The sequence below is a fragment of the Felis catus genome, chromosome F1 (assembly GCF_018350175.1).
Source record: "Felis catus isolate Fca126 chromosome F1, F.catus_Fca126_mat1.0, whole genome shotgun sequence".
Classification (NCBI taxonomy): domain Eukaryota; kingdom Metazoa; phylum Chordata; class Mammalia; order Carnivora; family Felidae; genus Felis; species Felis catus.
Genome location: NC_058384.1, coordinates 44274275 through 44288935, shown reverse-complemented (window position 1 = coordinate 44288935; position 14661 = coordinate 44274275). Strand labels below are relative to the sequence as shown.

General features: G+C 47.3%; 1 protein-coding gene across 9 annotated transcripts in view; it reads right to left on the bottom strand.

Moving 5' to 3' along the window:
* The window catches only part of SRGAP2 (SLIT-ROBO Rho GTPase activating protein 2), a 284242-nt gene that overhangs the window by 55002 nt on the left and 214579 nt on the right, over positions 1-14661 (bottom strand). For 7 of the 9 annotated variants that reach the window (XM_045049283.1, XM_006942921.5, XM_003999427.6 and 4 more), the window contains exons 8-10: positions 6124-6348; positions 2405-2506; positions 1198-1395 (exon numbers count right to left, since the gene is read on the bottom strand). In XM_045049283.1, coding sequence (XP_044905218.1) covers positions 1198-1395; positions 2405-2506; positions 6124-6348 — 525 coding nt within the window. The remainder of the gene's footprint in view (positions 1-1197; positions 1396-2404; positions 2507-6123; positions 6349-14661) is intronic. The other 2 variants (XM_006942922.5, XM_006942923.5) reach the window with 1 other exon arrangement.

Genomic DNA, 14661 nt, shown 5'->3' with positions numbered 1-14661 from the left:
GGAAAGGAATATATCCTAATACTGTCATCTCAAGGTAGTATGATTATGGATGATTTTTATTTGTTCTTTTTTGTTTCTATATTTATATCTTAACCATGCTTTGCTTCATATAACAAGAAAAAAGTTATTTTAAAAGAACAATACTGTTCAATCACTCCTTTTCAACAGTCTTTTCCAGGATTTAAAAAAAAAAAAAAATCAAAAGAATTCTTAGTTTAACTGAGTAAAAAAACATTTCTTTTTTTAGAAAAGATAGCAGATCACTAGTGTTCTTAATGGAGAAAGGGCAGTGTTCAAAGAAGAATTAAACAAATTGTTCCAGTTGGAGGAAAAATTCAATTTACTGCATGCAGACTGTGTTTCTTGACTGAAAAACAAGTTAATTCCTCTCATTCAGAATCAGTATGCATATTCACTGGCTATATTTCATCTCACATCTGCAAATTTAATTTCTCCTTTCTTGGTTGTCAGAAGATTAGAAAATAAATTTTAGCTCAGGCAATGAATCCTACTTGGCAAGCTCAAAATAACTTAATTATTAAAAAGCAGCACCAAAGACCAGCCAGCAACCTTCCAAAGGGCTGTTAACACTACTTAAAGGAAATAGGGTCTATTTGTCTTAAAGAAGACTGGGAGATATAACAAATAATAAAATAACAATGTTTTGAAATTCCCTGCAAACCAACAATGCTGCACATGACCTGTCCTTCTGAATTTTAGCCATCATTATGAAAGATAATTTCCCATCAACAAAAATTATAAAATAAGGTCATCGCACCACCTACAAGAGATTATAGGCTTAAAAAAAACAAAACAAAACAAGATATGTGCTGGCCAGAATATTTGGATGTAGTTCCCAAGAACCAAGAAATGAAGTCCTCCTTTTGTGACACTCTATAGCTGAGAAGGAAACTTTCCAACAGAAGCCTACCAGCTGCTTTAAAAATTCTTTAAAAAAATAATCTTCCTGATGGTGTACTTGGGAGCACCTTTCTCTTGGGGAGGAGGGGAGGTGTCCCCGTTAGACACATTCAACTTGTAGATATCTGTGTCTTTAAGTGTAGGAATGGTCTCTGAATATGCCCACATCCAAATCAAGATATTCAAAGACTACCCTTTCAACACCTGACAGGGACTCTGGGTTCCGAGTCCCCCCGTGAGCTGCAGGGGATCCTCAAGAGCCATTGACCCCCTCACCGTGAAATAGAACTGCTCGGTCTCTTGCTGGTTGGCTCTCCTTTTAGCGATGCTGGGCTTGCTCATGAAAGTTTCTGAGACCGTGGACTTGACGGATTCCATAGAGTTGCTGTACTGGAAGCAGTCAGACACATCAAAATCCTCGACGGTCACAATGTCCTGGATGGTCTGCAGAGTGGCCTCCATTGTCTTCTTTACCTGCCGCGACAAGGGGCAACGTACTGCATGAGGGGCAGGTTGTGGAAGAGCAGGTAATGGGGGAGTTTGGAGCTGTGGGAGGGGCGGCTGGAGGGTACAGGGGCTGCCGTCGGGAGGTGCAGCCCCATTTCCCACCCGATAGCGCTGAGTGAATGAGAGCCATTGCACGGACTTGGCTATACAGTGCTCCTCTCTCGGGTGAGGACCTAAAAACCACCCCCCCTGTTCATGCTATGTATTTGACCCAACTCTTTTGGTGAATGTTTGCTTTTTAAATTTAATATTAGCTCTTGGCTATAATGGAAGTGCTACTGGAGAGAATAAAACAAACCCAAACCAACCCCATGATGTAAAGAGCTAGTTAAGATATGAGACGGGCCTGGTCCCGCAACGCCCCAGGTTCTGTTTCAACAAATCAGTGAATTTGTTTCCCCATTTGCCAAGGAAGTGACCCATCCCCAGTCCTTCCTGATCTTCCTGACTGACTGAGATGCCAGGTAAGAAGTCACGAGAGCACAAAAGAAAGAAGCTGGATAATTAATCACGCTACGCTTTTGAACTAGCTGTTGAAAGCAAGTACTCTGGGCCCAGAAGAAAGTTCCCCTTTTCAAAGACGATGGAGATGTTTTAAGTGTCAAAGTCAAAGGCCTCTGTTTGTTTGAAAATGCTGGAAAAAGCCAGGCATGAGGGGGTGGTTTCAGAGACACAATATTGTTCACACAGCTGCCAAGTGCCATTTTGATTAAATGTGTAGAGGGGGAAAAAAAAAAGCATTTTGCAAAGCTCAAAATAGAGCTCAACCTTTGGCAATGCAAGAGCAACTTCCTGGAGTTCAAGGGCAGGATGTAGCAGGGGGGAAAATCCAAGGCTACATTTGGCTAGGAAACGTTTGCGGCAGCCCGGACATTCTCTGCATGCTCCTTCCACCTGCTCCCAGATGGGCAGCAAGAAAGAGGTTCAACAGGGAAACTCAGACGGTGGCTCCAAGTCTCCTAAGCAGGAAACTCACCTCTTCGTTCTCAATCTTCAGGGTGGACAGACGAGACTGCAGTTGCTGGCATCTCTGTACCAGCTCGCTCTGGACAGGCTGCTGGGCACAGAGCTGGGAAGCCTGCCAAAAGAAAGCAATACCAGGTCAGGAAGAGGACACGGTTCTTTTGGCGGTTCCAGAGTCCCATTACTCTTCATAAAAGTACTCATGTTCAAGCCGTAAGCCCCACAGTTTCTATGTTAAAACAAAAGCCAAAGGCAAAGTGTGTGGGCCTCCTCCAGGACCAAAGAGCACAACGAGGGAACGAGGAGTGGGACCTGTTTGGAAAGATCAGGTCTCTCTGGGGCTTATCCCCCGGCTGGCGCTTGGCAGGGTCTGCAGCTCCACGGAAGCCGGCGTTAGGCCAGAGAAGAGCACCTCGGGCAGCCCCAGCTCCAGATGCACAATGCTCCGGCGGGAGGATTTCCTGTAGAAGTCCGAGTGGCCACCTCTCCGGCCCCTCCTTCATTCCCCTCCGTGCACCAGAGTGAAAGCAGGAGAGAAGTGGGTCAGGAGGCTAGCTTGCCGCTGTTGGCAGCCGGCATGTGTTTATAAATCTGGGCCATGCATGAGAGGTCTGACTCAACGAGAGAGAGCGTGAAGCCAGGCACAAGTCCCCAGGCTATGCTAGAGGGCCCCACAGGGCACAGAATCTGGTGGATCTCCATCCTTTTGCCCCAGGTTTGCCCCAGATCTGTGTGGGAAAGGAGTCTGCCCTTCCCTAAGAACGACTGCCAATAAGCTTTTCCCTGTGTGAAAAGATGGTTGAGCCACTGTCTCCTGATGGGGGCATGGCTATGGCACGGGCATGAGGTCACCCACAGTCCCCAGGATGACAGATGAGGAACAGAAGGCTGGCAGATTAGGAGGCAGGACCCACGTGGAGGCAGCTCCTGTCACCTTGCCACCATGTGTCCCTTAGCCTCTTGTCTGCATAGAGACATCTGGATAGAACTGGCCTCCTTCTTCCTCAGCAATGAGTGGGCACATTCACATGCCCACAGACCATTCTCTTGCTTAGAAGACAAAACCTCTCTTCAAATGGAGGGGGCTGAGACCTGACCTTTTCCTCCATTGGCTTTTAAGCTCCCAACTGACTTGACCTCCTCCCCCAGCTGAGGAGCTGGCCTGAGCCAGCTCTCAGATCTGAAGAGAGCTGACTTCACTCTGGCTCTTGGATAAGCAGACACAATGGAGAAAGCTCAGTGGCCAGGATGGGTTAGAGCCAAGAGTGAAACTCTCTGGCTGCCTGATGTCACTGGTCAGGCATCCAGAGCCCCACAAGCCTGTGGGGGCACCAAGAGTAGAGCCAAGCACCTCCTCCCGGTACATCTGAGAGTGCTTGGCATCCACTCATGCGCTGACTGCCCCAGAACACCAGTCAGTGCGAGGCCTTGGCCAGTTTCAGGACTTCCGGTCAAAATGCCACCCGAACCTTGGCCTTAGTTCAAGGACTTCCAGGCAGCTCCCTCTTATTGCCTCCACAGTCTACAGACAGCCCACACTGGTGGGGAGAGACTGGCTGTGGGGACCCAGAAAAACTCGCCTTCTCATCTCTTTTTATTTTCTACTCCTCTGAAGGCTAGGCTGGAATGCAGAACCTCTGCAAGATTGAGGACTGACCCTGGCCCCTGCCTAGCTCAGCCACTGAGCAGCTGTATCACACAAAGAGAGGACCCAGACAGAAGAATGGACTGTTGATTTTTAAAGTAACCCAGACCTAGCAGAAGGACTCGTGGAGGGAAACCTACCTCTGCGTCTGTGCCTTTAAGAAGCAGCAGGGCTGCTGATGCATGCTTTGGCAGAGGTCCCCTACCGGGGTGCAAGGTAATGCACTCCAGCTGTGCTCCAGAGCATGAAACTAAGGCACTGACAGGGCTACGAGGGGGCCCGAGCACCCAGCATTTGGAGTCTCCCTTTATGGAGACAAGCTGTTTGGCTCAGAAGGGAACTCAGTCAACACCAGGAAATGTATCACTCCACTCAGCCGGTCCCCAAGTTCCACTGATTCTTGGGATGGAATCTCAGTGGCAGCTGGAGACGGGGACTGGAAGACGGTTGGACCAGCAGCCAGGGCAGGTGAGGAATGGGGCTTCCTCGGGCTTGGTGACACCCCTTTCCCCCACTCTGACTGCACACGCTGCCAGCTCACTTTCCCATCTGTTCAGACACTGACATTTCCTAAGTCACAGAAATGGAAACAAACTGTACATGGTTTGGTTTTCCCCAAGGAGAGGAAAGAAATCATCTCCACATTTTTGTCTTCAGGATAGAAATATCCCCCTCTCCGCTGTGGCCTACTGATGACAGCGAATCTTCTGGTTACACTGCAACAGTTGTCATTCTGGAGCAGGGTTTTCTAAAAAGCATCTGGATACTAATCCTGAAGGAAACACCATATTCCCTTGTTGACATTGTTGTTTTTTAGTCATTTAGGATCCATTCCTCCTTCTTCTGGTAACTTTGGCCTGACTCTCCTCTGGAGGAATATCCCACCCCACAACTCAGGTCAGGTACTTTGGATGGGGCTCTCCCCAACTCAGGAATGGAGCGTGTGATGTAGGCATAAGCCAGTCAGTCACCCGAAGATACACAGTCACAATAACTGGCTCAGGGATAAATACATCAGCCAATCAAAATGATGGGGAACTTTGTGGGGGCTTCTAGAAGGGAAGCAGATAGTCTTTCCACTGGATTTGGATCTATTTGGATCTTGGAGCAGGCTGGAAATACAGACACCTTGCCCTCATGGGAGAAGAGTCTACCTGAGAATAGAATCTGTATAAAATGTGAAGCAGAGAGAAAAAAGCCCCTGAGTCTTGGTAAATTCCCAATCTTAAATCCAAACATGCCTGAAGATCCATTTATTTCTATCACGTAAGCCTATACGTCCTCCTTCTGCTTTAGCCCAGAGTTTAAGGGGTAGTTTCCACCGCAGGAATGGGGTTCACTCTCATTTGCATGCACAACCACCCCAAGTGGAACCAAAAGATTCAGAGTAATGAAAACCAAAGAGCTTCTCGTTCTTCTCACTTTATTGAGGCCCTTCTTGTTTTAGTCTTGGAGGTGAAAAGTTCAAAGCAGGGCCCCCATGTTTCTGTTCTTCTGCCTGGGCAGACAGCATCAGGCCTCTGGGATGACATCTTAGCTACTGTCTTGTCTGTAGGTACTCATTCTTTTTTGTTCAATACCCAAGCAAAACTACACCTTTTATTGCAATCTTCTAAAGCCAAGAGAGTAAGATCCTTCGGATCTCTGCCAAGTGACAAAAGATCACATCATTATTGCCCTGCTTAGCCCTTCCTCCCCATCGAAAGCCTTTAGTATCTGGCACCATCTCAGCTCTTCTCCCAGACTCATCATTTGGAAGCTTCCGCCAACGATTTCCCTCTCACCATACTCAACTGTCAGTTTTTAGAACACACCTGCTGTTTTTCACCTCCGCGGATCCTGCTGGACCCTTTGGGTGCCCCTCCCTATGCACATTTTGAACTCTCTCTCCACTCACCAGACTGGAAGCTCCCCGAGGGCCCTAATCCCCAGCGTCTATGGTCAAGCCCGGCAGGCGCTCGGTAGCTCTTCGCCGAATGAGTGGAATGCTCCTCACCCACCTGACAGGAAGCCAGCCCCAGAATAACGTGGCCTTAGTCTAGTGAATCTGGACATAAGGGAGTGTGGTGATGGGATGAAGGCCTCACCATGTCCCCCATGTGGGGCTGGAACTCAAACTTCATAGGTGGGCAGAAGACATTGTTGTACATCTCCATGAGGCGCTGCTTGTCACTGGTGGCATCCAGGTTTTCTACGGCATTCTCGATGGCATCCAGACCCTCGTGCTTGGACTGCTCCAGATTCAGCTCAGCAGAGAGGAAGGTGCGTAGCGCCCGGTTCAGGCTAGCGTGGTAGCCTAAATCACAACACTGCTGTGGGACGGAGAAGGCACATGAGCAAACCGTGGACAGTCCCGAGGCTTGGGAGAAGGGGATGGTGGCCCCCATGGCAAATATGACCCTATCGATGAGACTGGCATTCTGGCTTACAAGATCTGGGTGAGATTTATGGTTTTCGCTGCCAGTCCAATGGTAAACATGCCTCAGAGGACTGCAAGGTGGTCAGAAGGATAGGATAGGATGAGATTATTTAATCATGTGCTGCGCACGGCTGGCTACTCAGTAAACATGAGAAGAGCTGAGAGTTAAAGGGAATCCTCTTCCATTTTAGGATTTCTCTGGGGATACCATTATAACAAAACTCAACAACAAAAATATTGCCTGCCTCTCCCTGAGGGTCACTGTGGTCAAGTCACTACACGTGAACCAAGCCAGGCCATTTCGGCACTCAAGGTTCACAAATCCCAAGTGTTGCAAGAGCAGGTCATTTACAGAAACTCTGAACTCTCGGGGGCAAATAAAAGAATGGGGGGCAGACTCTGTCGGTTATCACCCCCACCAACGCCCATTCTAAGATGGGCCTCAGCTGCAGCCTCGGATTTCTGCATTAAAGCTCCTGCCCAACAGAAATAATATTTATAAGACCAAAAATTTCTTTTTTCTTTTCTAAGTTTATTTTGAGAGAGAGAGAGCACGAGTTGGGGAGGAGCACACAGAGACTGAAAGAGAGAATCCCAAGGAGGCTCCCTACTGTAGCACAGAGCCAGACATGGGGCTCAAACCCATGAACCGTGAGATCATGACCTGAGCCGAAATCAAGATGCAGATGCTTAATCGACTGAGCCACCCAGGAGTTCCAAGACCAATAATTTCTAAGCATAAGTCTTACTGGGAAAATTCAGATCATGTGAAGGATTCTGATTTTCTAGGGTAAAAATGGGAGGAAAAAATGGTATGAGAGAGGCAATATTAAAAAAAAAAAACAAACCAGCACTGGACAGGAAGTCAAGCAACCTTGGCAAAGCCACTCCCCAACCCTGAACCTGTTTCCTTGGCTGTAAAAGGAACAGATTTGGCCAGGCCAGTGGTTTTTAAGCTGCACACCACAGCTGTAAGGTTCTATGCCACTGCTCAGGCTGCCCCTGAGAAGGGGATAATAGGGCAGCAAATAGTACAACTGGGAGCCTCCCATCTCTGGTTCAGCCAAACCAGCTTTGCTCTTTTATCTACCTAATATACTGGGATGAGGCCTAGTTTGAAGAAAGAATTCTGCTAGAGACAAAGTCTGAAAATACCTGGACTGATTATAATCCCTAAGGCCCTCTTCAGCAATGGCATTCTGTAACTCTATGACAATATTCCCCATCCCTCCCAAAGGACCCAGAGATCCAAATTCCTTGGCCATCCATTATCCCCTCGATTGCTTAAGCAGCTCTGAGATCCAGAACCTGAGAAGAAACATGAGAGAAGAATCCAGGGATGGAGTAAGACCATCTGCCTGACTGCTGTTTCATTCCACGGGCAGGCATCAAATGAACTTCACCTAGCTTTTCCCCTCATCACGTTCACATTGGGAGCAGCCACGATTGGGGAATAAAAAGCACGTGACGGCCCTCCTCCTCCTCCTCGTATCTGACGAGGAGCTTAGCAATAGAGCGCCTGTTGGGCTAGGCTCTGGGTCAGTGCCAACAGGCTCTGGCAGGTGCCTGGCTGCAGCGGAAGAACAACAGTGACGGTTTAACTAAAGGCGGAGGATGGAAACTCAGTTGGGAGGGAAAAGCAAATGGAAGCAAGACAAAGGCAGCTGATTGGCAGACTTCACGTGCAGGGGCCCTTCCTCCTCTGAAAGAGGCTGCTGGTCTACCCAGGCTGCCCTTGAACTTGTAAACCTTCCTGACTAGCTCTGTGCAGATGCCGATGATGAACTGGATGCCTGTAAATCTATGAGCAGAAGTAACACTGCCCCCAGGGCTGAGCCAGTGGGGAGCTTCGTTGTTATTTAAAAAAATTTTTTTTCTTAATGTTTATTTATTTTTGACAGAGAGAGAGAAAGACAGAGCATGAGCGGGGGAGGGGCAGAGAGAGAGGGAGACACAGAATCGGAAGCAGGCTCCAGGCTCTGAGCCGTCAGCACAGAGCCCGACATGGGGCTCGAACCCACAGACCACGAGATCATGACCTGAGCCGAAGGTGGACACTCAACCGACTGAGCCACCCAGGCGCCCCGCCAGTGGGGAGCTTTGTATACAGAAGAGAATTAGGGGGAGGCAGGGCACCCCTCATAGCCTTTACATATTTTTGGTCACCCCACTTTCCTCTCCATTTTCTCTACCTTTGCCTTGATTCATACCCTTATCTTATACCAGTGCTGTCTGCTTCACTGTCTTCGAACGTGGCTTTTGTTATGCCACTCCCCTGCTGAAGAATAAAAGCTACACAAGCTTTTATTTTTTTCTAAAGTGAAGTCCACCTTCCTTAATTTGGAAATTTAAAAATGCCTCTATTTTACTAAGTATGCTTACTGTATACCAGATGTGTCCTAAGCGCTTTATGTGCATTCTACATCTTAATCCTAATAACCCCGACGAGGTTGGTATTATCTTAATTTCCCAGGCTAGACAGGTGACGCTCAGCGAAGTTAAGCAAGGCCAATGGCCAGCACAAATGGCAATCTGTCTTCAGTCTGACCATCAACATCACCTCCCTCTATTTTCTTGCTTTTCTTTCTTCTGCTCTAACCAATGACATACTCCCGCTTAGGGAAGAGGACTGGAAAACAGCAGGCCTCAAATCAGCTACGTGATGGCCAGCAAGCAATGTAGCCTCTCTCAGCCTCCAATGGGGACAACACCGGCCTTGTAGGTTGTTGTGAGGCTGATAACAGGCACTGCATTTACATGCATCTGGCACCACGCAGCCGCTTAAACATCAGTCACCAAGATTCCCAAACCCCTGACCTCTGCCCTTTCCCCAGCATTTTCTTCCCTTGACATATTTCCCATTCTTCTCACTTGTTGGAAATGGACCCAGTCTTCAAGATCCAAATGAAATTCCCAGCCTCTGGGAAGCCAGCCAGCCCTGCAACCCTGGCATATATTGACCTTGGCCCCCACTCAGAACCACACTCATCTGCAGCCCTCACGTGACACAGAACACATTCTGTGACTTGCCATCTCATATCACCCCAACCAGAAGGCAAGCCTCAAAGAGGGCCTGACCAGTGTCATTCCTTCTTTGTATCCCTTACCACGAAACCTTGTTCACAGTTGGCATTTGATAAACGGCAGGTGACTGACTGATGCCAGGAGTACAGATTCTAGCCTTTCGGGAAATAATCCATTTAGGCTGAACACCCTACGTCAAGTGGGTAGATGTGGCCACTGAAGCCCTTTGTTTTGCTCACTCTGTATGGCCTATGCAAGGCTGCCTGCGCCTCATTTATGTAACTGTTCTATAGCTTCTCTGTGCCAGAGAGTGGGGGTCTGACTCACAGTGTGCCCTCTGGCTCCTCTTTGCCTCCAGCCAAGCCAGGGAGATTTGGAATAGGTTTTCCAGAGCCTTGGCTATCCACAAATCTCCACAAGGGTGACAGCCAGAAACTGAGGCTTTAGCAAAGAAGCAATTTCTGGCAAGGTTAGGTAAACGAGATTTGAATATTTCATCTCTGTTCCTGGGAGAATAGAATAGTGAGTAGAGGCAGCACATTAGTTTTCTCACAATGGGGACAAAGTATGCTTTCGGTGGCTTCTGATGAGTTCTGTGGCCATGCCGAGCTCCCCTGGCCATTGCTGGGTTATATAAATGTTTGATGAAAACTCTCTCAGGGGAAATCAAATTTTTATAAGAATTTAATGATAGCCTATCCAGATGTGTGATGACTTGAGTTGACAGCTCATTAACCCTTTTCTAGTTCATGTCCTCACCCAGAGGCTCTAGAGAAGGCCTAGAAAAGAAACATGGGTGTTTCATAACAGCCTCTTCAAGGTCACACAGAAAAGAAAAATAGATGTCGTTTATAAGATTTCCTACTAAGAAAGCTGAGTTCTCTCGTGTCCAACTTGGGTGTACACGGTGTCACAGATTCTCTACCCGCGTACTTAGCACTCACAACCCTCCGGCTTACGCACGAGGACAATGCCCTGTTCTTCATTCATCCGTCTGCTCCTGGGTTGGGAAAGCCACAGGAGTACGGGGGAGGAAAGCCACATTCCCAGTGAGCCTACAGTTCTTAGACTGTAGGTCAGCTCAGAATGTCTTTTTGGCTTGAAGTCAAGGTTTTCCTGGTGTGTTTCAGATGCCTCGTGCGGACTTCTACAGTCTCAGTTGAAATCTTACTATATTATAAAACGAAGTCAAAGGCTAGTCCTTGTGTCAATGCACTGGCATCGACAAAAATAACTTCTTTTCACTTGTCCTCGATGCTTTCAGCATACATTGCACTTGCACACCACTAGGAAGGAGGCAGCATGGTGCACATAACACAGATGGCAATAGACTGGCTCGCGAGTCCTCCCATGTCTTTTTTTTTTTTTTTTTTTTTTTTTTTTTTTTAAATTTTTTTTTCAACATTTATTTATTTTTAGGACAGAGAGAGACAGAGCATGAACGGGGGAGGGGCAGAGAGAGAGGGGGACACAGAATCGGAAACAGGCTCCGAGCCATCAGCCCAGAGCCCGACGCGGGGCTCGAACCCACGGACCGCGAGATCGTGACCTGGCTGAAGTCGGACGCTTAACCGACTGCGCCACCCAGGCGCCCCTAGTCCTCCCATGTCTTAACGCAAGTTCTAGAAACTGTGAAGGTCAGAACATTAAGATACCCAGGCTCCCTACTCACTCACACCCTAACTGTTGGTTTACTGCCAAATCATCCTTTGGACCGTTTTTATTGCATGGATCGTCTAGAAAACTACCGAGGGGCGCCTGGGTGGCTCAGTCAGTTGATGTCCCACTCTTGATTTCGGCTCAGGTCATGATCCCAGGGTCGTGAGATCAAGCCCCGCGTCAGGCTCTGCACTGAGTGTGGAGCCTGCCTAAGATTCTCTCCCTCTCTCTCTGCCCCTAGCCCCAGCTCACACATGCTATAAGAAAGAAAGAAAGAAAGAAAGAAAGAAAGAAAGAAAGAAAGAAAGAAAGAACTACTAATAATATGTAATAGTAGGGATGACACTCAGAAACATGATGCTGGGCAAAAAAGGCCAGATACAACAAGTATATACTGTAAAATCCCATCTTTGTGAAGTGTTACAGAAGGCAAAACTAATTTATGGTGAAAGAACTCAAAACAGTGGCTGCTCTGGGGTGAAGGACTAACTGGGAAGAGAAAAGAGGAACTTTTTGAGGTGATGGAAATATTCTATATCTTCATAGAGATGTAGGTTACAGGATGTTTGAATTTATCAGAACTCTTGAAACTGTAACACTTAAGTTCAGGCACTGAATGTAAACTGTATCTTCAAACAGTATTAAAAGGCACAAAAAGGAAAAAAAATCGTGCCTTAGGAAATTACCTTCTTCCTCCTCTATTTCTTTCTTCCTTCAATGAATATACAATGTGTTCAGCTATATATTAAGCACACCCTGTATATGTTTATACAGTAAGGTATTTTCTTTAAAGTTTTTATTTACTTATTTAAGTAATCTCTACACCCAATGCAGGGCTTCAACTCACAACCCCAAGATCAAGAGCTGCATGCTCTTCCAACTGAGCCAGCCAGGTGCCCCGGTTTATATATTAAGGCAAAGAGACTTGTTTCCTGCCCTCAGGGAACTTATAGAGGAGACTAAGACACTTTCCTCTGCTCTTAGTGCAGTGATTCAAACTTTTTTTAACTTTCAACTCACAGTAAGAAATACATCTTATCCCGTCACACACACAGACACACACACACACCCCTAACGTAACAGCTTCACAAAATAAAACTTAACCTTGCTAGTATGATGTAACAAGATATTTTATTTTCCTTTCTATTCTATTCTATTCTATTCTATTCTATTCTATTCTATTCTATGGCTAGTTCAACCCATAAAAGTGATTTCATGACTTCCCCTAATGGCTCATGGCCTACAGTTTGAAAACCACTGTCCTAGGTAAGCCCCCTGTGCTCAGTGTTGCAATAAGCCAGTTACATGGAAATTATTTCTTCGTATGTCTATGAATACCTCTAGGGCAAAAATTATTTTTGATGGTGAGCACATAGCCTCATTCCAAAGAAATATTTACTGAGCAGAATGTTATCAGCTTTACAAAAAAAAAAAAAAAAAAAAAAGAGTAATACATCTGTCCTCACCTTAGGCAAAAAACAAAAGCAAAACAAACAACAAACAAAACAAAACCAGAGCTCTTTACTGAGTGGCCCAGAATGCCACAGTAGCCTACACCCGCACCTTGGCTGAGCACTGAGGAGGCTGGTGGGGTTCTTTTTCATGAGACCCCATACCACATCCCAGGAAGACAGGCTCTTAACATACCTTTCTTCTTCTTCTTCTTGTTAAATGAGAAAAAGGTGCAAAAGAGCTTGCTACTTCGACTGATTTTAAAACACCTACTTACATCTGCTAGAGAGTCTATGGGCTGCAAAGCTCATGACTGACACAGCAGTAGGGCCCTCTCTCCCCCTGAGGTCAGCATTTTGGTGAAAGGGGTGGGAAAGGTGCCCCGGGGGCCAAAAAAAGAGGAAAGGACAAACCAGAGGAAGAGGTGTGATGGACTGCATAGCCTGATTTTTTTTTTTCACCAAACGCGAGATACATAGTAGAAATGGAGCATAAGAAAGGATTCTCTTCCTTGTGCTGAGAACAGGCATCTGCCCCAACAGAGAAGAGCCATTCCTCTCAGGAGAAGAAAGGATCTTGTTTAGGGCTCCGACCTCCGCTGAAGGACAGTGTTCAGATTGGCTTCAACAAGCAAAGAGAACAAAGCGGTGCCTGAGCAGGGATCAGGGCTCCACTTACCCAGGAAGACAATGACACTCAGGGCATTAAGAGGCTGAAATCTACTGCATCAAAAATCCCCGGCTGAAGGAACGATTTTATTTATTTACTTATTTTTTTTAAAGTTTATTTTTTTACTTTGAGAGAGACAGAGCAGCCCGAGCGGGAGAGGGGCACAGACAGAGGGAGGCTCTATGCTGTCAGCACAGAGCCTGACGCGGGGCTCAAACTGACAAAACTGCAAGATCATGATCTGAGCTGAAACCAAGAGTCAGATGCTTCCCTGAGTGAGCCACCCAGGAGTCCCTGAAGGAACTAATTTAGAAAAGTTCCCCAAGCATGTAAGGCCAGATTTAAGTACCAATGATCTAGTCTAGTTCTGTTTGCCAGAGAGAGGTCGGGGAGAGGGGAGCAAGGCAGAGTTCCAAAACAGTTCAGTGACAAGGCCGGGATGACCTGAATCTTAGACCAGACCCTACGTGGTATGGTAAAGTGTGGTAGGTTCATGCACCGAGAAACCACGTCAGGCGAACGAGTGTGCAGGGGGTGGCCAGAAGCTGGTAAAGCCCAGTGGCTGCCCGCTAACAGCTAGAGGCAAACATCAGGCCTCAGAGAGAAGGCCAGCCCCGTGTACCTGAAGGCCAGGAGGCTGGGCAGCTGACACTAAGCCAGCCGGCTCCAGGCCCTCCACTTTAAAGACTGGAGGGAAGGGTGTATTTATGCAGCTACGGTCAGGACTGGCTCGGGAACTGGGCCAGATGGGAGGCTGCGGGTGGGAGAGACTGCAAGACTCAACCACGAAGTGTGAGGAAAAGCAGCAGGAGAAACTGGCCAAGGCTGACCCATGAGGCCAAAGACACAAAGCGTATCCCTCGTGCCCGCCCCAAGAAAAACACACGCGCCTAGCTACCTACTTCTCTCGTCATCTTTGTATCACATAGCAGAGAGAATGGGCCATATGTCAGGGGCATCTGGATGCCTTCCCAACCAGGACCCTCATCTGCAGTGTAACTGGGGGCAGGGAACCCTCCTGAGCCCCAGATTCCTTATCTTCAAATTGGAGGTGGTAACACTGATCCAGAGGGCAATATGACTATCAAGTGAAATAGCAGTGGGAGACGTTAAGTGCCATCTAAATATAAGGCATGGCATTCGAACTCCTAGGCTCTTTCCACTCACTTCTAGGTGCAAGTAGCTGATGTGAGAGAGTATTCCCTGGAGACAGAAGCACATTGCAGTTATGAGCATGAGTTGAGTAATCAGACCTAGGTACAAATTTTGCCCGTCACTTATTAGCTGACTCTGAGGAAGTCATCTAAACTCGGAATTTTAAACTGTAAAAGTGGAGACAAGAGTGCCTTCCTCCCAGGATTCTAGTAAGACCCGAAAAAGACAAAGAGGGCTTCACCTGGTA